This window comes from Cotesia glomerata, linkage group LG5 (genome assembly GCF_020080835.1).
Source record: "Cotesia glomerata isolate CgM1 linkage group LG5, MPM_Cglom_v2.3, whole genome shotgun sequence".
NCBI classification, from domain to species: Eukaryota; Metazoa; Arthropoda; class Insecta; order Hymenoptera; family Braconidae; genus Cotesia; species Cotesia glomerata.
Genome location: NC_058162.1, coordinates 1,755,006 through 1,778,593, shown reverse-complemented (window position 1 = coordinate 1,778,593; position 23,588 = coordinate 1,755,006). Strand labels below are relative to the sequence as shown.

The 23,588-nt window shown below is 27.1% G+C and overlaps 1 protein-coding gene across 5 annotated transcripts; it reads right to left on the bottom strand.

Annotated features, from left to right (window-relative positions):
* Window positions 1-802: 802 nt before the first annotated feature.
* Window positions 803-23,391, bottom strand: LOC123265430 (trafficking kinesin-binding protein milt). Of its 5 annotated transcripts, none has more exons than XM_044729190.1 (5): window positions 23,188-23,391; window positions 20,166-20,270; window positions 19,705-19,809; window positions 4,194-4,270; window positions 803-3,275 (listed from the first exon to the last, which is right to left on the bottom strand). In XM_044729190.1, exons 4-5 carry the CDS (start codon window positions 4,242-4,244, stop codon window positions 834-836), a joined length of 2,493 nt encoding a protein of 830 aa, XP_044585125.1. In that variant the 5' UTR covers window positions 4,245-4,270; window positions 19,705-19,809; window positions 20,166-20,270; window positions 23,188-23,391; the 3' UTR covers window positions 803-833. The 5 variants fall into 5 exon arrangements, with proteins under 5 accessions (XP_044585125.1, XP_044585123.1, XP_044585122.1 ...); XM_044729188.1 differs by lacking the exon at window positions 23,188-23,391 and adding an exon at window positions 21,828-21,994; XM_044729187.1 differs by lacking the exons at window positions 19,705-19,809; window positions 20,166-20,270; window positions 23,188-23,391 and adding exons at window positions 13,631-14,266; window positions 15,313-15,936.
* Window positions 23,392-23,588: the final 197 nt, after the last annotated feature.

Genomic DNA, 23,588 nt, shown 5'->3' with positions numbered 1-23,588 from the left:
CTAAGAATTAAAACTCATAAATAAAAAAATATTAACAATTGCGTTTGACAATTATTCATATTATCGACAAGAAGACATCATTCGTCAATATATTTTCAGTCTTTCAATATTCTCCTTCATATACAATGTAAAGTTTGTATTACATTTTTATTTTCTAGTTTTTGACATATTCTTCTTTTACTATCAATTTTTAATTTATTTACCCAGAAAGTAAATTAATTACTTTAGAATCAAAACCCAATACAAAAAAAGTTAATAATAATTTTTTAAATAATTGCATTAAAAAATAATTTAATTACAAAATCAAAACAAATAATACTTAAGTATAAATTAATTAAAAAAGCTGGCCATTTTATTCTGAATTATATTGACTAAATTTCGCGTTACAGTTATCATAAGGGCGTATAATAAAAATTCTATTTTTTTTTCTAGGTCCAAAAAAATTTTTAGTTTGAAAAAAAATTTTTTTTTAATTTCTACGTTTCATACAAAAATACGTTGATTCCCGAAAAAAAAAAAAATTTCTTTATACCCACCTCGGATACCATAAGGGCGTATAAAAAAATTTTTTTTTTGAGAACCGACGTATTTTTTCCTAAAACGTGTAGAAATGCAAAAAAAAATTTTCTTCAAACTAAAAATTTTTTTGGACTTGGAAAAAAAAATAGAATTTTTATTATACGCCCTTATGGCTTCTGGAACGCGAATTTGAAAGAATGAATTGATGATGATTAAAGGCAAAAATGATAATTTGATCAAAAAAATGCTTCACTCTCAAGACAAAGCATTTTTCGAATTTATAAAATGAAAAACGGAACTCCAAATGAAAAACTTTACAGAAGTCCGCCTTTACGTCCAAAAAGAAGTGAGCTAATAGTCCCGAGCGCGGACTGCGCGGCAGATTCCTTAGTAGTAGCCGGTGCTGGAACCGCAGGTTTAACTTGCCCCAGATCAGGTCTAGTAGCCCCAGCACCTGCCCTTCTTTGCCTGGCCAATTGCCCCCTAGAATTACCCCTAGCCTTCTTCTCGTCCTTGGACATAGAATGAAAACTAGCCGATTCACTTCCAGAAGAAGAAGATCCTATTTTCTCCGTAGACATAGATCCCTTGAGAGACATCAACTGCGCCATGGGACTCTCCACAGACCTCCTAGTACACAAAGCTCCCTGCAGAGCAAGTGGCGACAGCGAGGAATTAGTATTAGCCGCCATGATAGTATCAATTCCCATTCTTTCAAGTTTCTCCACTAATCTAATCCCAGCAAGTGCTTTCTTCTCAGTCCTGGACAGCGGCTTCTTCTTTCTCTTAGATTGTGAAGGTGGTGTATTTACCGGCTCGCTGCCAAACGTCCTCTTCAAAAGCTCAGCACCACTGCTGAAGAGTCCAAAGGACATACTGCTGTACGGAACCGGAGAAGTTGGCCTAGAAGACGGCGGAGTTCCATCCGGACTGTTACAAGGTGTCGCGGTGGGTGTGAAATTTTTGTCCCCACTAGGAGTGGTAGCACAGGACAAGGTGACACCTTTGATCCCTCTTTCATTGAGCATTTTAGCCAAACCTAACGTGGTAGAAAATGTCGAAGTGGAATTACGCCTAGACAAAGTCCTCGGAGTGCTCATGCCAGAATTAATTACACTATTAGGCGCAGTAGCAACTCTACTGCCCATCAAACTAGAGTTCATAAGCAACGGATCCTCCGGATGAAGAACTGTGCTGTTAGTCAGCGTATAAACCGAGCCAGTATCTTGGAACAATTTTCCAGGATTAGAATACTCCTCATCCTCCTCAAGGTCAGCTAGAGTAAAAGTCTCCAGCCCTAAATCCTCTAATCCCCTACCTCCCCGAGTCTTAACTCCCGGACGCTCGTCCAAGAGCCCTCCGAGAGTCGGAGTAGCTAATTGCGACCAATGATGGAGCGTCTGCGAACCTTCCATGGGTTTAACAATCTGCAATTTTTCTGGAAGCCGCCAGCTGGATGAGTTCCCACTGAACCCACTGAGATTCCCGTAGCTGCCTGTGGACATAATACTATCCGGAGTTCTACAGCCGAAAGGCAGGTAAGTCGACGGAGAATGAATACCCCCGCCATCGTAATCGTAATTGTACCCAGCGCCGGTACTTAAGCATGCACGTCGGACTATCACTTCAGCTGGAGTGAGCCGCCGGAGAGCTGCTTCTAGGTCAGCAGCTCCCGGCGCTCCAGGAACTCCAGTTGGATGAGGACCCGGGTACTCTTCAGAGTCTGTTAGTAAAGAGCCTTCACTGTCGCTCTGGCCCGTTGAGTCTAAACTAGGAAAACCTGAACCTAATTGAGGTTTGAACGGTCCACTGCTCATTCTAGGACCGGTTGTTCCTGAGGACAGTGTTGAGGTGGTCATTGAACCTATCCTGGGGAACTGATTAGCATCCGGACCGCTGTAAGACACTCGCGAGGCGCTCCTAACTGTTTCAAAGACCTTTTTGTAAGTGGGCATGCGATCGCTGCTGATTCCGGAGTCGAGGCTGAACTCGGAGTAAAGAGAAGACTCCAGTTCTGATGCTATGGAGTCTGGTTGGGGCACAGCACCCATCGAAGGGAAAAAAGAACCACCTCTGACGGTAGGCATGCCTTTTTTACGTTGCTTTCGTAACTGTTCCTGGGTCTCAGCGAGTAAATTAACGACCTCTGCGTACTTGTCCTTGAAATCAGCCAGCTCCGCGGCGAGAGTGTTTTGATTTTCGCGAGTAATAACTAGGTTGGAGCTTACCTCGTCGTGCTCGGTCATCAGCTGGGCTAGTCGAAGTTCTGTCTCGGCTAACTTCGCGGTCAAGCTCATTATTTGCTCATGTTGAAGACGATTTTCGTCTCTCTGTCTTTCGAGCTCTTCTACGAAGCCGTCGACTTCCATGTTGGCGTTTGCTAATTGGTTTGCTATGTCCTTTACTAATTTGGCTTCTTGCGCCTCGCAATCATCTGTCTCGTGGACAAGTTTTGTGAACTCACATTTTAGCTGTTTGTTTTCATCTTCTAGGGATGTTATTCGCTTTTGCATTATGTCGAGGTTAATACTACGGACTCCCATAGGTGTACCGCTTTCTGAGCATGATTCTTCAACGTCATTTGTTAATATTTGAATTAGTTCGGTTTTCTTTAGCAGCTCGTGACTCAGTTGGGTTATTTTTTCATTTGCAGTTTTTAGCTCGGCTTCCAGGGCATTTATGTTTGTTTCTAGTTTCTGGTTGTGCGTAAGAAGTTCTTTTCCGATACGTGCTGTTAGCTCCAAATCTTTTTCTTTCTGTTTAAATAAGTAAATAAATAATTATTAGTAATATTTTTTTAATCAGGTCTAGATTTTTAGATAATTCGAAAATATCTCTAGATACATAATTAAGAAATGACCTTATATCTTGTGAACTATTGACATTTTTAAAGATATAAGTTCATAGCGATGTTACACTCATCGAGAGCTTTCATTTGAGTACCCACATCAATTTTTCATATATTTATATATATATATTATATATATGTATATATGAAAAATATATCAAAAATGCATGTGGGTACTCAAATGAAAGCTCTTGATGAGTGTAACATTGGGATGAGCTTATATCTTTAAAAATCTCAATATTTCAGAAAATACAGTACAATTTAACAAAAGTCATTATTTAATACAGCAAAATTTTATTTATTTATAGTTCACAAGTCACGGCAGTCACATAGTCACTGCAGCAAGGTTGCTAGTTTTTTTTTATTGAAAAAATCATTATATAAAAATAGAAAAAAAATTTTCAGGATGAACTTATATCTTTAAAACCATCAATACTTAAGAAAGTACAGTGCAATTTAACATTATTAAGAAATGACCTCGTATCTTGTGAACTATTGATATTTTTAAAGATATAAGCTCACCCCGACATTGCACTCATGGAAACCTTTCATTTGAGTACCCACATCAATTTTTGATATATTTATATATATTATATATAAGTATATATGAAAAATATATCAAAATGAATGTGGGTAATCAAATGAAAGCTCTTGATGAGTGTAACATCGGGATGAGCTTATAACTTTATAAACGTCAATAGTTAAGAAAGTATAAAGCAATTTAACAAAAGTCATTATTTAATAAAACAAAGTTGCTAGTTATTAGTAAGTCACTAATTTAAAAATTAATAAACTATTGTATAATAAATAAATAATAAATTATTACCTCCTCTAGAAGCCTTGTCACTGCTTCTATATCATTATAGGTTTTGGTCATTTGGCTCACTCGATTACTGCATAGAACTGAAACAAATATTTAATATTATTAATAACAATATTAATTACAGAAAAATAGTGTCTCAACAGTATTGAGCAGTGCATTATAAGCTTTATCAATCATCACATAGAGGCTGGATTTTATATAAAACCAGGTTTTGAAATATCAAAAGTTTTATCGGTTATTTATTTTTAACTAATCAGGTCATATTGGATTATTAATAGTATCTACAGTACTTAACAATTAAAAATTTAATAATATTATTTTTTTTAATGTTACTAAAGTACTTAAGCTCAATTTAAAAACAACACGACTTAAAATAAATTAAAAAAAAAAATAAACTATTTATATTTTTCTGAAGAGTTTAATAAATTTTATTAGTATCCCATCGATTCAGTTAGTGTCTAATGAACAAAGCGCAGTCGCACTGTTTTCTCAACGGATCCCACGTGTATTATTTCAACATAAGTTTATAATACAAAGGCTATACTTTAAAGAAGATACTTTCTATTCAGTTTAAAAATATTCAATAATCCACTAATAAAATAAAGTTTGCGTCTTAAGAAAAGCATGAATAATTTAGTTTCATCTCGCTGATAAATTATTATGCTTCATGGTTTAGTTGGCCAATCACTGATTAAGAACCGACGATTTATTAATTAATCGTGTAAAATATAATAACACTTTTAGAAGACACTTGATAATTTTTTCATATTTTAAAAAAATAAATTAGACATCAAAATTATTTTTAAAAAATTTCACTTATAATAATTTTTGAGGGCTTCTAAAGATAGAATTTTTTAAATAAATTTTTCTTGCTATAATTTATTTGTTAAAAAAATTTTAAAAATTATCAGATGTCTCCCAATTTCAATATCATAAAAAAAAATATTCCAAATAAGGATTTATAAAATTAACAGTCGTGTTATTTTAAGTCAGATTAATTTTTCAGTTATGATAAAAATGAATGAAATTCTAAACACACTAAAAAAATAAACCAAAAAATAAATCAGCGTTTAAATAATATGTATGTTGTGCTTTTAAAAGCATTAATTTTGTGTAATACGATTTTACTAACAAGAAACGCAAGTACATGGAGTCTCGTCAGGAGAACTGAGAAAAAATAGTGGTCTGTCGCCACTGCAGCTTTTGCAGCCCCAACAGGGCGTCAACCCGGTAGCTGATGCGTCCGATGACGTCTGTAGTGGCTCTTCCCTCGGTGGTGAGCATTCGCTATCCTCGTAAATTTCTTCACATATATTCGGGTCCACGAACTTTGGAATTTCCTCATCGTACTCATAAGGGTCGTCCTCATGATTAGAACATCCGCTGCTCAAATCTCGACTCGAGGAGCAATGCTCCGGGGTCGCACTCAAGCTTTTATTATTTTCTTCTGGATCCAGATCCTCTATTGTATTGTCTCGGTCCCACCAAGACCTAGAGTACCACCGGGAACTGTTAATATAACCATTCATTTCGATACTTATTTTTTTTTAATAAATAAATAATTGTTTTTAAAAACCCGAGGCCATTTTTTAAAAAAAAGTGCTATTTATTTTATTTTGTTTGATTATAAATAAATTTTTTATTGATTTAATTTCACAACCCGGAATGGATAGAAATATAAAACGATGTACACAGTAAGTTAGTTCTGTAGTTACTGAAAATTTTTTCTTGACCTTGACGGTAGACTGTGCACGTAATGTGGAAATTTTAAATACATTTACCTGGCTAGACAGTAAATGACGAGTAATTATCATTTCTTTGACGATACTTTAATATGTCGGCAATATTTGACTCTATAGTTTATGTATGTTTGGTTTGAACACGTGGGTGTTTTAAATGTAAAATAAGATTGTGGTAATTCAAAAAAAATTATTTTGTCATTAATCATTTTAACAATAGTAAATTTAACTTTTTTATATACTTTTAACAATAGATTTTTTTTATTGAAAAAAACTTTTAAAAGAATTAATTTATTTTCTTGAAATATTAAAGAATTTTTTTTTATCTATATTTTTTTTAATAAATATTAATTTTAAAAAAATTAAATTATTTTGATGAAAATTTTAAAATTTCTTCAAATCCTATGTTTTGTTCTACAGTATTGTTACTAAATTACTTGTCTAAATTTTTTTATATTTAATTAATGTTAAAAGAATTTTTTTTTAGTCAATTATTGAATATAGAATCTTTATTATTCAAGAGATTTTTGTTGCTTAAGATTTGAAGATGAAAAATTAATATATACTTTTAAACTTTGGACATTAAAAAAAGAAGACAAACTTGTTTTTTAGTTATGATTAATTTCAATTCATTTTTCATAAAATTATAAGTAAAAAATTAAAGTCTCTTGATTAAATTTTTTTTTTAATTAATTTGAGTGTCAGTTAAGATTTTTGAACCATAAAACAATTTTTTAAATGACATAAAATTATGAAATTTCAAAAAATTGAGTTTAGTAGTTTTTTATGAGCAGTATATAATTTTTTTAAATGTATACTTTTGATGGTACTTACTATTTTTTTAATAAACAAGAAGAAAATATTTACAAAAATAATAATACTGACATTTATAAAATTTTTTTAATAATTCACACTAATTTAAAAATTATTAATTTTATTTCAATATACTTCTTACAAAGAAAGGTTTAAAACTGTCAATTTCCGCTATTTGAAATATTATAAAAAGTACTGCAATAATAAACGAAAGTCCGTCTTGAGATAAAAAATGTAAATAAAACGCTGATAACAAAAGATAAATGTATATATAATTGAAAGATATTATGCGAAAAATTAAACTCTATTTTTAAGCTAATAAAGATAAAAAAGTAATAATTATAAATTATAAGCAAATGAAGTGGATAAAATTTTTATAAAAACTAATGTCAAGTGACGTCAAGTGAGTCATGATCGATTTTATGCCGTAAGACTAGAATACGTATAATATAACTTAACAATTACGTCAGTTATAATAAGCCCGATTAATTTATTGAAAATGATCGGTGAGTATCGAAAGTAAACAAAATAAAATAAATTGAGATATATATTAATGAATTTTTGTTTTTTCAATAAAAGATATCGCTGATAAAGATGTCACGCTGATATTAAATTGTGAGTAAAATAATCAAGCCGGATTACTTTATTCAACAATTATTAACAGATGTATTGATAACAATAATAATAATAATTATTATAATTTTTCTGAATGCAATACTCTGGCCGGCAGTGACATGAAAATAATTATTGTGAGAATACCTTGTCGACCTGTCACTTATAACTGACGAAATTCTTGTTATAATTTATCATTTTATTTATTTTTATTTGATAAATATTTTTATAAATTAAATAACTAGTTGAGTATTAGTAACTATTTATTTACCATGAAATACTTCAAAGTAAAGAAGGATAATTCAACTCGAGTTTTACAATATATTCTTCATTCTGCTGTGATAAAATAAATTAGTTTCAAAAACGGTGTTTGCTGTGGTAATTAAACTTTTAAAACAGCTGACACTTATCACAGGTTTACTTTTAAGGACAGTATTATTTATTTTTTTTATGATGGGTTTACAATATTATCGTTGAGATTGACAAGTTTAAAACGTTAGTCACAAGATCATCGCATGAACACACTAACTTATCCGCCATATTTGTTTGTCACGGGAGGAACGAATGGAGCGCCGACCGAAAGAAGGAGTAAAATGGAAACAGCGCGAATAAATTTATTTTATAGATTATCATTTAAAACATATGATCATGATGAAAATTAAATTAGCTGACATTTGAGAATTTTTATTATTTATTTCATTGAAAAATTATTAAAAGAAAAATTTAATTTAATTTATTTAATAAATTTATGTAAATAGTCCACTGAAAAAAATTATTAGGTGAAAATGCGGCTCAGGAATTTTAAACAATTACTTGTAAAATATACAGTGTGAAATCTTGTGTTGATGTTTACTTTGTAATTTAATTTACGCTTGTGAATATTAAATAGATATCTTACAATTGTTCAGTTCTTATAAGGAATTTTTGAAATTTTATAGTTGCAATTAATAAAGATATGCGTTTAGAGAATTTTAAAATACTTTGCTGAATAATTTCAAAATTCTTTTCTATTTACATCTAATTAGTTTGTAAATAAAAAATGTGTCTGGTACTTTCATTATTATGTTAATTTATATGAATATGCTGTGTATACGTACGCAGTATTAGACGTTTTAATTTTTATTTTTTATAATTCTAAAATCAGCAGCTAATTTTTTTTATGAATTAAATTAAAACTAAAAAGAAATATTTTTTAATAATTACACTCAAAGTTTTTTAAATATTTTATATCTAAAATTTTTTGTTATAATTATTTTAATGAAAAATAATTATTAAAAATTGTCAAGTGCTTGCTAATTTCAGTGTCATACATTTTTTTATCAAAAGTCTTGTTTAAATTTTATAAAATTTTTAATATAATAACTAGAAACTTATCAATAATATGATAAGTATTAAAAACTAGAAACTACTCTATTTTTTTGTCATTTAAAATTGAAAAATTAACTTTCTAATATTATTCTACTTTTTGGCGCATTAAGATTGTGACAACTTATTACAAAAAATCATACATAAAGTAGAATTACTTTTCAAAGTATAAATTAAAAAAAAAAAAACATAATAAATTTTATTTTTTATCAAAGTGTTCAAGCTAATTTTAATTTAATTTTTAAATTTACTTCATGCAAAAATCAAGTTAATCTTCAATATAAAATTGTAAATAATATTTAAGTCCTTATAAATTTCTACCAACATTATCGACTCTATAATTGCACATGTATAAGAAGCAATTTAAAAAGTAAGTTGATGAAAAAAACTTTAATAACCCTTTAATTTTGTCATTAAATTATCGAATATTAAATTAATATGCGTTCAAATAAAGATATTAAATTAATGATCAATTTCATTTAATATTTTTAACTTGCTCTTTTACAGAAAAAAAGGAAACTAACTATAGTGTTTACAGTAACAGGTAATTACTGCAGAACCGATGATTAAGTATAAATTACGCGTTAGTAACTTTGAACGTAAATCTCGAGAGAATAGATATATAATTGTGAATAAGTTCATTAGGTACAAACAAAATATACTATTGTAGGTATTTTGCAATTAATTATAGGTATCCCATAATAAAATTCCCATAATAAAATTGAGATGAAATGTATGTGAAACCAATTTATTCGTGATGTGATTGGTTGAAAATATTTATTCTCATTCTGATTAGTTGAAAGTGAATATAATATACATAAACTACACATAAATATATCATGACCATAAATATGAGGCGCGCGCTTGCGCGCGCAAATTTGAATTCTAGTATGAAGAATAATATATGAAGTTATAGTAAGTACTACGGAAAAAACGAGATTTAACTGGTTTCCATGTTGGACGGAACCTAGTTCCATCTATAGTGAAAAAAATTTACAAATGGTTACTACTTCTATGTAGACTGTAGTAGGTACCCTGATAGCCAGAGTTTCAGACCAACCAAGTTGGTGTCAGATAGTTGCCACCAACTTAGCGACAACTTGCGGTCAACTTTCGAATTTGTAACTGTTGGTGTCAAGTTGGCGACAAGTTTCTGAAAAAAAAGAGCCCAATCTACTGCCGCAATATTATGGAGGGTAGAAGTACTTCTACCCTCCATACGCAATATGTCGCCAAATTTCTTGACAAATTTGTCGTCAACTTGGTGTGAAAAAGTTTCAGAAGCAACTTTTGTCGACAACTTGGTGAACAAGTTGACATCAACCGAGTTCATTTCCAAGAGTTGCCGCCAACTTGGTGACAAGTTGCGGCAGTAGATTGACAGAAAGTTGCGGCCAACTTGGCTATCAGGGTACAGTTTCCGTTTATGTCAGTTCAATCCGAGATGGGGCTCAGAGCCATCTGAGATTTATTTGTCTCAGATGGTTGTCAGTACCGCGCGCATGCTCGTCAGTCCCATCTTACATAGAAGTGGCGTTCATTTGGAATTTAACTAGAATCTATCTGCAGATAGTACCTATTTTTACATTATCATTTTCAAGTGCATTTTGTAATCAAATATATATGAATGATATGAATGAATAATAAGTATATTATAATGAATAATACAGATTATAATTTTATTCCAAATCAAAAAACTAAGCCTTAATAAGTTTAAAAAAAAAATAAATTTAAAAAAAAAAAATTTTTTTTTAATTTTTAATTTTAATTTTTAATTTTTTTTAAAATTTTTTAATTTTAAATTAAAATTTTTTTTTTTAATTTATTTTTTTTTTAAACTTATTAATTTAAAAATTAGTTTTTTAATTTGGAATAAAATTATAATGTGTATTATTCATTATAATATGCTTATTATTCATATATATTTGATTGCAAAATGCACTTGAAAATGATAATGTAAAAATAAGTACTATCTGCAGATAGATTCTAGTTAAATTCCAAATGGACGCCACTTTTATGTAAGATGGGACTGACGAGCATGCGCGTGGTGCTGACAACCATCTGAGACAAATAAATCTCAGATGGGTCTGAGCCCCATCTCGGATTGAACTGAAATAAACGAAAACTGTACCTATTACAGTCTACATTGAAGTAGTAACCATTTGTAAATTTTTTTCACTATAGATGGAACTAGGTTCCGTCCAACATGGAAACCAGTTAAATCTCGTTTTTTCCGTGCAGTTTCTCTACAATCGATGAAGTGTATTTCAAATATTGAATTAATGTAGAAAGTAAAATATTCAATAAATTTATTTAGAAGATATTTTTGGTATGCAAAATTTTGATTCGAAATTAATTTTCATAATTATTAAATAAATCATTTTTATAGAATTTCGATTGTTTGGACAGTAATAAATATATTTTAAACGATTAAATTATAAATAAAAACGTAATTTATTATTTTGCATTCGAATGAATGCTGGATTAAAGGTCATGACTAATATAGTACATAACAAGCTATTTATTAAACATAAAAATCGTACTTTCTATGCTTAAAACACGTTATTCGAGGTCAATAAAGATTAGTAAAAATGAAAATTAACGGTATTAAGAAGATAATTGAGTGAAATCTTATTAATATTCAATATTTTAAAAATAAAAGTATTTTTTGTAAAAATTTAGGAATATTTTAATAAACAATAGTAAGAAAAAAGGTTTGCAAAATTTTAAAATAATTCTACAAGAAAAAATTAATAAAATATGAACAATTAAGAAAGAAAAAAAATTTTAATTTAAAAAAAAAATTTTAATTTCAATAGAAATTAATTTTAAGTTAATAAAATTTTGAAATTTAGGAATATAATAGATTAAAAAAAATTTTTTTTTATGTTCATAATCTATAGTTTTTAATTTTGCATAATTTAATGCACAAAAAACTCAGAAAATTTTATAGAAAATAAAAATAATGAAATAAATTCTCAAATTCATTCATAAAAAATTAAATATTTTTTTTTTAATCTCCAAAATTGATAAATAGTTAGATTGTTTAATAAATTCTAACTTGGAAATTTTCAAGACTAGAATTAAAAATTATATTCTTAAAAAACAGGTGTTATATCTAACACACAATTAGTGTTGCCTCTTTACTTTATCGTTACAGTGGCTACTGAATAGAAAAATTACCTTTTTGCACAGATATTTCTTAGCATAAATAAATAATGGTGTGGAAAAAATAATTAATTTAAAGATTATCTCAAACCTTAAAATATAATAATAATTATTATTCATATTATACTGATCTACAAGATTAATATAACATTATTAAATTACTTGTAAGATCTATCATTAATATTAATTTTTTTTCCACCTTCATATTACAAATATATTTATAATGTATAAATATACAAGTTTCTCTATTGATAAGAAATTTATCTGGAATATTGAATATAAAAATATAGATTATTTTGCAAAAAATGATTAAACTGTAAAATATTTTGCTAAATTCTAATTTAAAAACATCTGGAATCATAAATCTAACTGCAAACGGTAATAAAATTATAATAATGATAATTCAGCCGGTAATGTATTTAAAAATGTTATGATAAATGGCAAAAGTTCAGCTTGTTGCTCGGCACTGACTACCTGACCCGTATGGTTTAATAAAGAGCAAATGCAATTCAGGTCAGCATCCCCGTTTAATAAATTAATCCATCAGATTTATCCTGCATTCTATTATGTTTCTGATTGGCCATTTGGATTAATGACTCCTAATTTTATTTCGACTAATCTCTTTTGAAAGTTAAGCTGATTTAGCGCGTGAAAAATTTTAAGTTAAGTTAATTTTGATCCGAGAAAATAAAAAAGCCATTGGTAGTTAATTTAATGATAAAATTTATAAATAAATCGAATAGTTCACAGTCTAGTTATCTGGATTTAATATTTATATACAGTGTTTGTTGCATGAAATATAAAAATTAAAAATTAAAACCGTTTATACCTTTTAAAAAAATAAAACATCGATTCTTATCAATTATAAAATGATAAAATAAAAAAATATTTGTTTAGACAAAAACAAATAAATTTTTTTTAAATTAATTCTTGTGATTTCAGAGATTTTTTAATTTATTCAATTTTTTACATAGAAATTTTTTTAATTCAACAAATTTTTATAAAAAAGTCAATTAGAATTTTTTTATCAATATTAATTTAGTAATACTACGAAATTTTCACATGACAGACAGTAAAAGATATATTGTATGATAAAAAGATACAAAAATAGCAGTAATAATATTTATTAAGGTTCTTTTCGATAACGTCTGGCGCTTATCGAAAAAGGACCAGTTATATTAATTGAATTTTTTTAAAAAACTTTCGGCAATACATAAATCTATCCAAACAGACCAAATAAAATAGATGAAGTACTTTTCCCAGACAATTTCTTACACAATAAGTTAAATTAAAGGTTTTAAACCCTTCAATTGAGTCAATACAATTGTTTCGATTAAAAAAATTTTTACAATACTCAATAACAATGTGTCAATAATTAATTCTTAGTTAAAAATCTATAAGTATACAGAAAAAAAAATTAACTTGAATCAAGAGAAGAAATTCTTTAATCAAGTAAAATTTACTTAAACTAAGAAAAATTTCTTAGTTTAAGAATTTTTCTACTCAAATCAAGATGAAGTTCTTCAGAATTATTTACTATATTTAAATAAAAAATTTCAAATAATTTTTCATTAAAAAAAAAAAACGGAGTCCACTTCAATTTTTTAAAATGACATGAAATTTTTTTATGAAATTTTTTTAAAATTATTTATTTCAAGTAAATTTTTTTTCTATGTAATTTTGCTAATTAATACATTATTGAGATTCAACATTTAAAAATTTTTAAATTTGTTTTCTAGGTACCTCTGTTGAGTAGCAGCGTTCTGATGACTCTAATATAAATTTTTCCATTCTTGGTCCTAGCAACGTGAAAAAGAAAATCAGACAAACTACCATCTCCTTCATGAATATCAGTATCTCGAAGAACTTCTTTTAAAATTTCAACGCGTTCTTCTTCAGTGCTCTGATCCGGAGCAACATGTTTAGTTTCTAAGTACTCAACAACACCAATGTCTTCCCACAATTGAGAATCGGTTTCAGAGTCTGGTAGCCTCCAAACACTTGAGGACTTATACAGTTCATTTTCTGGGGATGTAACAGGTACATCAGTGACTGATAACCCAGCTAAGGAAACATCCAAAGCTAGAGAATTAAAGGCTGAGCTCTCTCTACTGAGAGCTTCTGTCACGCTCGAAGACGAGGTTCCAGCTTTGGGGCCAGATCTTGATTTTTCTGAAATTTTTCTGCTCATGACATTGATGAAACCCCGAACCTTTTACCTCGGGCAACATTATCTAAGCCATAGACACTCAATAATAATATTCGTTCATCAGCTAGCTTGCTTTAAACTTTTTTAAGTACTTCACATGTTCTGTTTTATTTAAATTTCACATTATAAAAATTTTTTATGCAATTTAACACATTTTTAAGTATCAAATTCTGGAAATAGAATATTATTTTTATCAATTTAATTTTTAGATCACAAAATTATTGATCTAAAAATTTAATCAATACAATTTTATTTAATAATAATACAAATAAACAGACAAAATTATAATTTAATAACATTATAATTTAATGACTGACTTTTGAATCTAATTGGGTCTGATTTTTTCTATTTTCCATGTCCTCATTTTTATTCACGCGACTTTACTTCAAGGTACGTATGCGATACAGCAATTGTTACTCAACAAAAATTACATTTTTATTATTTTCAAGGTTTCAAACAACTTTATACAAATTTTAAGCATTATCAATCAATATCCTTTTCAATTATAAATAGTTTGCTATTATTATATAATATTCATACTGTTTTTTTTTTTTTTCAGAAAATAATTAATCATTACTTTGAAAAATAAATACTGAGAAAATCAAGGTTGACATTCAATTTAAAATTAACACTTGAATCGCTTTAATAATTTACAGTAAGTTGAAAAAAAACTTTTCAGTGTATTTAACTTATTTTCAGTTTGACAAATATTTGTTAATTTTTTCAATAATTTTATTTAAATATTTACAACTAAATAAATTATTTCAAATTGAAATAAAAAAATATCCATTAATCTTGATTTAAATATAAATTTATTTCGATTTACGTAATGCTAAATATTATTTCGGAAATTACTTTCATAAAAATATCTCACGATATGATCATTGATTTTTATTTTATATAAATAATCAATTTTTTAATTTATTTTATTTTTTAAAATTATAATTTGAAGCTAAAATTTTAAACATTAAAATTTGTAATTATTTTATATAAATAATCATTTTTTTATTTTTTAAACTTTAAATTTGAAGCCAAAATTTTAAACATTAAAACTTGTAATTATTTTATTTTATTTTTTAAAATTATAATTTAAAGCCAAAATTTTAAACATTAAAATTTGTAATTATTTTAAAAATATTTTAGCTAAATTAAATAAAAATCAGAACCAATTACTTTATAGTAAAATGAAAAGTCATCGACACTAAGTAATACAAACCGGCTTAATAAAAATCAACTCGCGTTGTAAAGGAAGAATAATTGTCTCGTTGAACTTACATAATGCCACATGTTAGCACATCGCGTTTGAAGAAAATTATGATATAAATATCAAGAGAAATTAATGCATATTTTTATTCATGTGAATAACTTATTCATGTATATATTATGTTATATATTAAATATATTTGCAAGTTGAAAAATTTAAATAAAAATACACCAAGAAAGTTTTTTCCGGCAATTCTATAAATATTACCGTAGAGAATTTATTTATATTAAATCCGTATTTAGCATTAAAATAAAAACAAAATTTTCGGGGTCGAGCCGATTCGTGGACGTCATTAAATTCTCGGTCAGTCGATGAGACCTTGCTCACGTGCTAAAGTTCACGTCTATGTACATAGCTAGTTAGCCTACAATTTCATGAACCAAAGATGAATAAACGGGATAGATCAGTAAAAGACCGGCGCACATATCAGATTCAGGAATGTTGCCACTGTGACTTTTGTTCAGGGCCGTAGAAAACGCGCTCTTAGTTACTTTTTAATTCAAAAATTCTTGATTATATATTTAGAATAAAATAAACAAGATTATTTTATTTTCTTATCTACGTCGTAATAAACTTCGTCACTGATAAAAAAATTTTAAATAATTTTCCATTAAAAAAAAAAAACGGAGTTCACTCCAATTTTTTTAAATTGCACTCACAGAAATTTTTATAAAATTAGTTTAGTGTGTAAAAAATAAAATTAATTAATTAATCACTTGTTAAAATAACTTAATGGTATTTAAAAAAATACAAAAGCATGCTGAATGTAACACGTGTCAGCAGTATGTACTAACGCGAAGGTTTAACAAGCCAGACTGTTTAAGTGGAACTGAGACTCGCGTTCGCAAATGCTTTCGTATCAGTATACATACTCAGTAGTAAGGAATCCACTACTGCTGCTAAATGCTTTCAATAAAACGAATGATAAAGAACTCTTCGCTGCGCGCGCGGTTTCATCGATACCTTCCACATCTAGGAGAATGCATCATCCGTAAGAATGGACTCTCCCTTCTTTCTCATCTTTTAAGATTATAAGGATGCTAGTTTTTTATTTAAAAATAAAATATTATTTATTAGCACTGAAATATACACAGAAAAAACAAAATTTTTGCGCTAAGAAAATTTTAAGGAAATAAAAATTATTTTGGAGCAAGAAATTTTTTTGACTCAGAAACTTTGACTTTATTCAAGAAATTTTCAATTTTTTTTTATATTTTTTTGAACCAAGAAAATTTACACTCCAGTCAAGAATTTTTTTTTCAGTGTGAATTAAAAGTGCGTTAAAAGATGTACACAGAAAAAAAAATTTACTAAAATCAAGTAAATAATTTAAAAGAATTTCATTTTTTTAATTTGAGTAGAAAAATTCTTAAACTAGGAAATTTTCTTGGTTTAAGCAAATTTTACTTAATTCAAGAATTTTTTGTCATGATTCAAAACAATTAAACTCTTCAAAATTATTTTCTTGGTTCAAAAATTTTTCTCTTGATTCAAGTTAATTTTTAAAAAATTATTTGCTGATTTTTTGATTAGTTTTTATCATATATTATAAAATTTTTTATCTTTATATTTTATTCATAAGAATTTACAAAATTTTTGTCAAATTTTACTTAATTCAAGAATTTTTTATCATTATTTAAGACAATAAAACTCTTCAAAATTATTTTCTTGGTTCAAAATTTTTTCTCTTGATTCAAGTTAATTTTTAAAAAATTATTTGCTGATTTTTTAATTAGTTTTTATCATATATTATAAAATTTTTTATCTTTATATTTTATTCATAAGAATTTACAAAATTTTTGTCAAATTTTACTTAATTCAATAATTTTTTATCATGATTTAAGATAATTGAACTCTTCAAAATTATTTTCTTGGTTCAAAAATTTTTCTCTTGATTAAAAATAATTTTTTTTTTTATTATTTGCTGATTTTTTTATAATATATTATAAAATTTTTATCTCTATAATTCATTCATAAGAATTTATAAAATTTCTGTCAATTACCAGGAAAACTTATGACTTATAAGGAAATCCTGCTAGTAATTTAAGATAAAACTAAAATAATAATTATTTGTCTATTTTTTATTTTGAAAGTTAAATTAAGTAATATGTGAAACTATTCCGGATATAAAATTTATGAGAATCGGAAATTCAATAGAATATTTAAATTATTGTCTTTAAGTATCATTCTATGATTTATCATGAAATTAATCAGAGGAAGTAATCAATATTATCTTACAGCATTAGCTCTAAGAAAACAATTAGATATATAATAAAATAATTACTCAACTCTGAAATTTATTAATTACACAACAAATAATGGAGCGAAAAATCAAGATTATTTACCGTATTTAAAAAAAAATCTAATTTAAATAATTAAGATTTAAGTTTGCAAGTGAAACATATGATTATTTACCACATGAATAAAGAAACCCTAATATTATGAGAAGATTCTCATGTAAGCTTGTATTTTCTCGAATTTTCCAGCATTATATTCGAGCACATATTTATGTTAGACAGTGGTGAGAGTTTTAAACTTTTATTAGGATTAAGATGAGCGTCATCCTATGACTAATGTAATATTAAAAAAGAAACATCGTGTATTCTATTAAATTATAAAATACACTGAGAATAAAAAGTTTTTATAAATAATTTTAAAAGGTTAATAAACTGCTGAAGTATATAGTCTATTAATTAATTGGTTGTTTATAATGCATGTGCGTGTGTTTTATTAGTAGATAAATATCACTGTAATGATAATTTGTTTTATCTAAAAATTAAATAAAAATATTTGTAAAAAAATGTCAATACTCTTCTACGTATTTATTGTTTTTTTTTTCTTTGGTAATTAAGTAAATACTCGAATGAGATAATTGTTTTTAAAAATTAAATAAATGAAACTAAGTATGATGCATAGTAGGAAGTAAACCTAGTCTTCGTACCCATTAACAAATAGACTGGCAAACTCACGTTAAATTAGCTTGCCGAGTAGTCCGCAATGGGAAATACTTGTCGATAAAAATGTATGTAAATATAAAACAAAGGAATAATTATATATGAGAATATATAACAGTTATTTTTTATGATAAAACTGTAAGTTCTTCATTTAAAAATGTTGTCTTGAAATATAATTTATTATCAATTATTTTTGATTCTATTAAAAGATAATATTTTTTTTTAAGAGTAGAAAATTGAAGAAATTAAAAACAATACCAGTGAAAAATTTCGGTAAATATTTACAAGTTTATATTTGATTTTATTGATATATTTTTTTTTCATGTTTTAAAAATGAATAATTTAAAAAAAACAGTTGATTATCACAATTTTAAGAAATTTTAGAAATTAAAAAAAAAATTTATAAATTTTTTAGAAAATTGTGATATTTAACTTTTTTTTTTTAATTGTTCGTTTTTTAATATACTTTTCAAAAAAAAAAATATATCAAAAATATCAAAAAAAGATGAAATATAAATTTTATCCATAAACATGAGAGCTAAAATTTTTTTCAACTTTTGAAAACAAAAAAACTATCAAAATCTTTATTTTTTTTTATTCGATTTAATTGATATGTTTCTTTTGAAAAATACATAAAAAATAAACAAATTAAAAAAAAAAAGTTGATTATTATAATTTTAACAAATTTTCAAAAAAATTTATAAATTTTTTTGAAAATTGTGATATTAAATTTTTGTTCTTTTAAATTGTTCGTTTTGTTATATACTTTTCAAAAAAAATATTTCAAAAATATAAAAAAAAGATAAAATAGAAATTTTATCTAAAAACATGAGCCAAAATTTTTTCTAACTTTTGAAGGCAAAAAAAGCTATAGAAGTCTTTATTTTTCTCTTTCACGACATTTTCTATCATAAATTCACGTAAAAACGAGCAGAATACAAAAAAAATTTGAAAATGACCCTACTTGTAAATAATTACCAAAATTTCGACGAATAAAATTTTTTTTTTGTAAAAAAAAAATAATAAATTAAAAAAGATTATACTTTCTATTTAAAAAAATAAATTATAGTAAATATATAATATTTTATGCTAAGAAAAATGATATTTATCGTATTTCCTACGGAAGTTTGAAAATCACATCGATTTAATAAAATAGATTTAACGAAGGAAAGAGTTAAGTAGAGAGTAGAAGACAGTAAGAAAAAAAATAGTGATTAACCGTCCATGAATGATATTCTTGAATAACATAATATCTTGCTAAACTGGTATTGTATAATAATTTCCTTTTTATTTTAAAATGATAGTATATATTCCAGCCTCTTTAAATATGTTTAATATGCATACTAGAAATAAACTTAACACTGATAATAATAACTGATAAAATACTCACTGAAATAGTTAAGAGTCTCCCGGATTTGATCCGGCGATAATTTAAGGTCCGCTTCGTCAGGTCTAAACGCTGGTGATGGAATAAACCAATCTTCGTTTTCGTATCCTGAAAAATATAATTACAAATTGCAAAGAAGACTTAAAAATTTGATTTAATCGAAACCGAAAAAGTGTAATCAAAAGCTCAAGTGGCGGCCTTGAATTTTTTAGAGAATGTGATGAGTATTATGATGAGAATAAAATAACGTTCGACATAAAAGCTTTAGCAGAAGCCTGCTATGCCACATTAGTCACTCAGCTGTCGTCTAAAGATGCCAGCAAGGTCAATGACACCCAAGGTGACTATGGTGATGTTAAATAAAGGGATTCACTGATGTTTTGTTTTTAATAAATGTCCTTTGAATTATTGCAAGAAAAATTTAACTTTACAGTAATGTTATTAAATATTTTTTAACACCTTACCTTGAAATTGTGTGAGGGTGTCGGCACGAAGACGATACCTCGGTATCTGCTCCTCAAGAAGGCTTATTATCTCCACTTCTGGAAGCTCCCCTCCGCTACACACCTCTGAAACAATAGCGAGATATTTAGTAGGTAAGACACTCTATGTGCAAACAATGAAAAATTTTGCTCTACATTTTATTTAATAGATAAATTATAACATAATAGGTTTTTAACCTGTATAAAGAAAAAAAACAATGCAAAAAAATTAAAAATTCAGAGTATAGTAAATTAATCAGCTCCACAATTTCCCACTGGCTCTGAAAATATTATTGCTTACGATTCAAACCTTCGAGTTTGAAAATAGTTACTCCTTAAGATGAAGTTAATTATAGAAAATTAGGGTAAACTTTCTAAATTTGAAAATTTTAAATTTTCCGGGCGGGAAATTAAAAATTAAGATTTGTATTTATTATATGTTAGCTACATAAGTAATAAATTGATCCATTAAATGTTATACATCACCGAGAAATTTAATTATTGGTCGATAGATCATGTTTCTGCATGAAATAAAATAAGCAAATGTCGAGCCAGGTAACCAGAAGTAATTCTCTAGTATTTTTTATTTTAAATTGCCTTAAACATTTTATTGGTTTCGTTTAATGAAATTTTCTCGATGTTTGTTTTCTCTAGTGAGTTTTAAAAACTATAGCGAACAGCTTAGTAGAATATAAAAGACCATTGACCTCACGGTGAAAAATTACGAGTAGGTTTAATGTAGATTATTTGCATAATTATGTATGAATACTTTTAACACTCACTAAAAAGTTACACAATATATAAAAGTGAAAAATTAAGAAAAAAATTTTTGGAACATATGAACTATAAATAAATAAAATTTTGCTTTATTAAATAATCAATTTTGTTAAATTGCACTGTACTTCCTCAACTATTGACGTTTTTAAAGATATAAGCTCATCTTGATGTTACACTCATCAAGAGCTTTAATTTGAGTACCCACATGCATTTTGATATATTTTTCATATATACATATATATAATATATATAAATATATGAAAAATTGATGTGGGTACTCAAATGAAAGTTCTTGATAAGTGTAACATTGGGATGAGTTTATATCTTTAAAAATATCAATAGTTCACAAGATATTTGTTAAATTGCACTGTACTTTCTTAAATATTGACATTTTTTGAGATATAATCTCATCCTGATGTTACACTCATCAAGAGCTTCCATTTGAGTACCCACTTGCATTTTTGATATATTTTTCATATATACATATATATAATATATGTAAATATATAAAATATATGAAAAATTGATGTGGGTACTCAAATGAAAGGTCTCGATGAATGTAACATCGGGATGAGCTTATATCTTCAAAAATGTCAATAGTTCACGAGATACAAGGTCATTTCTTAATTATGTATCTACAGATAGAGAATTTTCGAATGCAGCCTATACACTTATCATCATAAATTAATAATATAGATCATTTGGTTAATAAAAATTTTATTTTATTTATATTTGTAAATAAAAATTCAAATAACTGCAAGAATAGATGCTGTCATCTATGTACGAGGAACGAAAGTATGCTGGCATTACATTTGAAAGGTGTCGATAAATTAGCAGAGAATAAAATAAAACAAAAATTTATTTTACCATCTCGCCATTTGTTCAGAATATCATTTTTTTTCTCAATTATCTTTTTAATCCTCGAAGGACCTCTCAATTTGTTCTTATGAATAGTCCCAGTGAGCATTTCTTTCACATCTCTTCTTTCTTTCTATTACCCAACATTTATTGTCACTGGCACAAAACTGTGATTAACACACTTCTCAAGTTTTACTTTATATTATTTATAATAATAATTGCAAAACAAAATACTATTTATAACTACTTAAAATCTGAATTAACTTGTAGATTTTTATATTATTATGCTATTTAAAATAAATTTAAGTTCAACGATCTTTTACACAATTTATATCCCCGATTTGTATTACTACTACACTGATTGCGTAATATTATAAAACGAGCTCTGATTCATGTTTTGTCTATAAGTTGTGAAAAAAATATTTATACAAAAAGGTTTTCGAAATATTATAATAAATAATTTATAAATATTGATATTTTTATCCATAAAAAAAATTTAATATCACCAATAATAAAAATTAATAATTCTTTTGATTTATAATAACTAATAACTTATCTATTTATTAAAAATCCAAAAACTTCATTTTTTTTTTTTTTTTTTTTTTTTTGTGAGAAAGGTGTTCAACAACGATTGCCGGACAACTGTATATTCCTGAGCCCCATTGCTCGGGCTCTTAAAAAGAAAGAGAGAAAGAGAACAAACGAATAAGAAACGAACTGATGAGTTAAACAGTCAGAAAATAGATACTAGCATTGGATTAAAGCCAGTTCAATAATTTTTAATCCTCAATGATCTAAATTATTTCAAGAGTTTTTGTAGATTTTTTTTTTCCATAGAATAAAAACATAAAAATAATGATAGTGATTCTAATAATGAGTATAATGATAATGATTTTGATGTAGCGATAATAATAACTAAAATTGCCAGTAATTTACTTCAGACCGCTCAAATGATGATGATGATGATGATGATGATGATGATGATGATGATGACGATCGTCATCATCATCATCATCATTTTAATGTTGCCATGATGAGTATATGATAGAACCACATTTATTCATGAGAGGTAATCATCATTTCGCTCGGACCAATGGGAAACACCATGAGTGCTCAGTCAGGTGAGCCGGGCTTTATAAAAGCTTATGTTGGTTGCTCTCTGGAAATAGTTTATTCTCAGACGTTCGACCATTCCTTTCTTGTAATATAATTCAAGTGATACATCAGTCGTAACAGAGCCAATAGCTATTTATACTTCAATAATTTGTTTGAATTTTTATTTGTTATCATTTATCATTGTACTTTCAATGAACCGACAATTTCCGCAACTAAGGTAACTAAAAAATAAAAAATAAATAAAGTATATTACCGGTGATGGTCTCGGCGTCTCGGGTGCTAGCGGGGGTCGCTATCCTATTACGCGGAGACTTTAAAGATTGGAGAGTTGCCCTTGCCGATGAAGATAGTTTTAGGGAGGCGGCTGATGCCCGGGTGATTTGTTCGGTCCGCTTTGGACCCACATCCTCCACGTCAGCCAGCTTGGATTCTGTAGCGAAGAGTGAGATTGTCTCACCTTCCTAAAAAAATAAATTGTCATTTTTTAAATACTTAATTAAGACACTAATTTTTTTTTTTACGGATCAGAATGAGTTATTTTATTTTTATTAATTATTAAAATTAAATATTAAAAACATTTTCATGTTTATAAATCATAAAAAATAATTTTAGGGTGATATTTGTTTTAATCTTGACCTTACATACTTTTTTTAT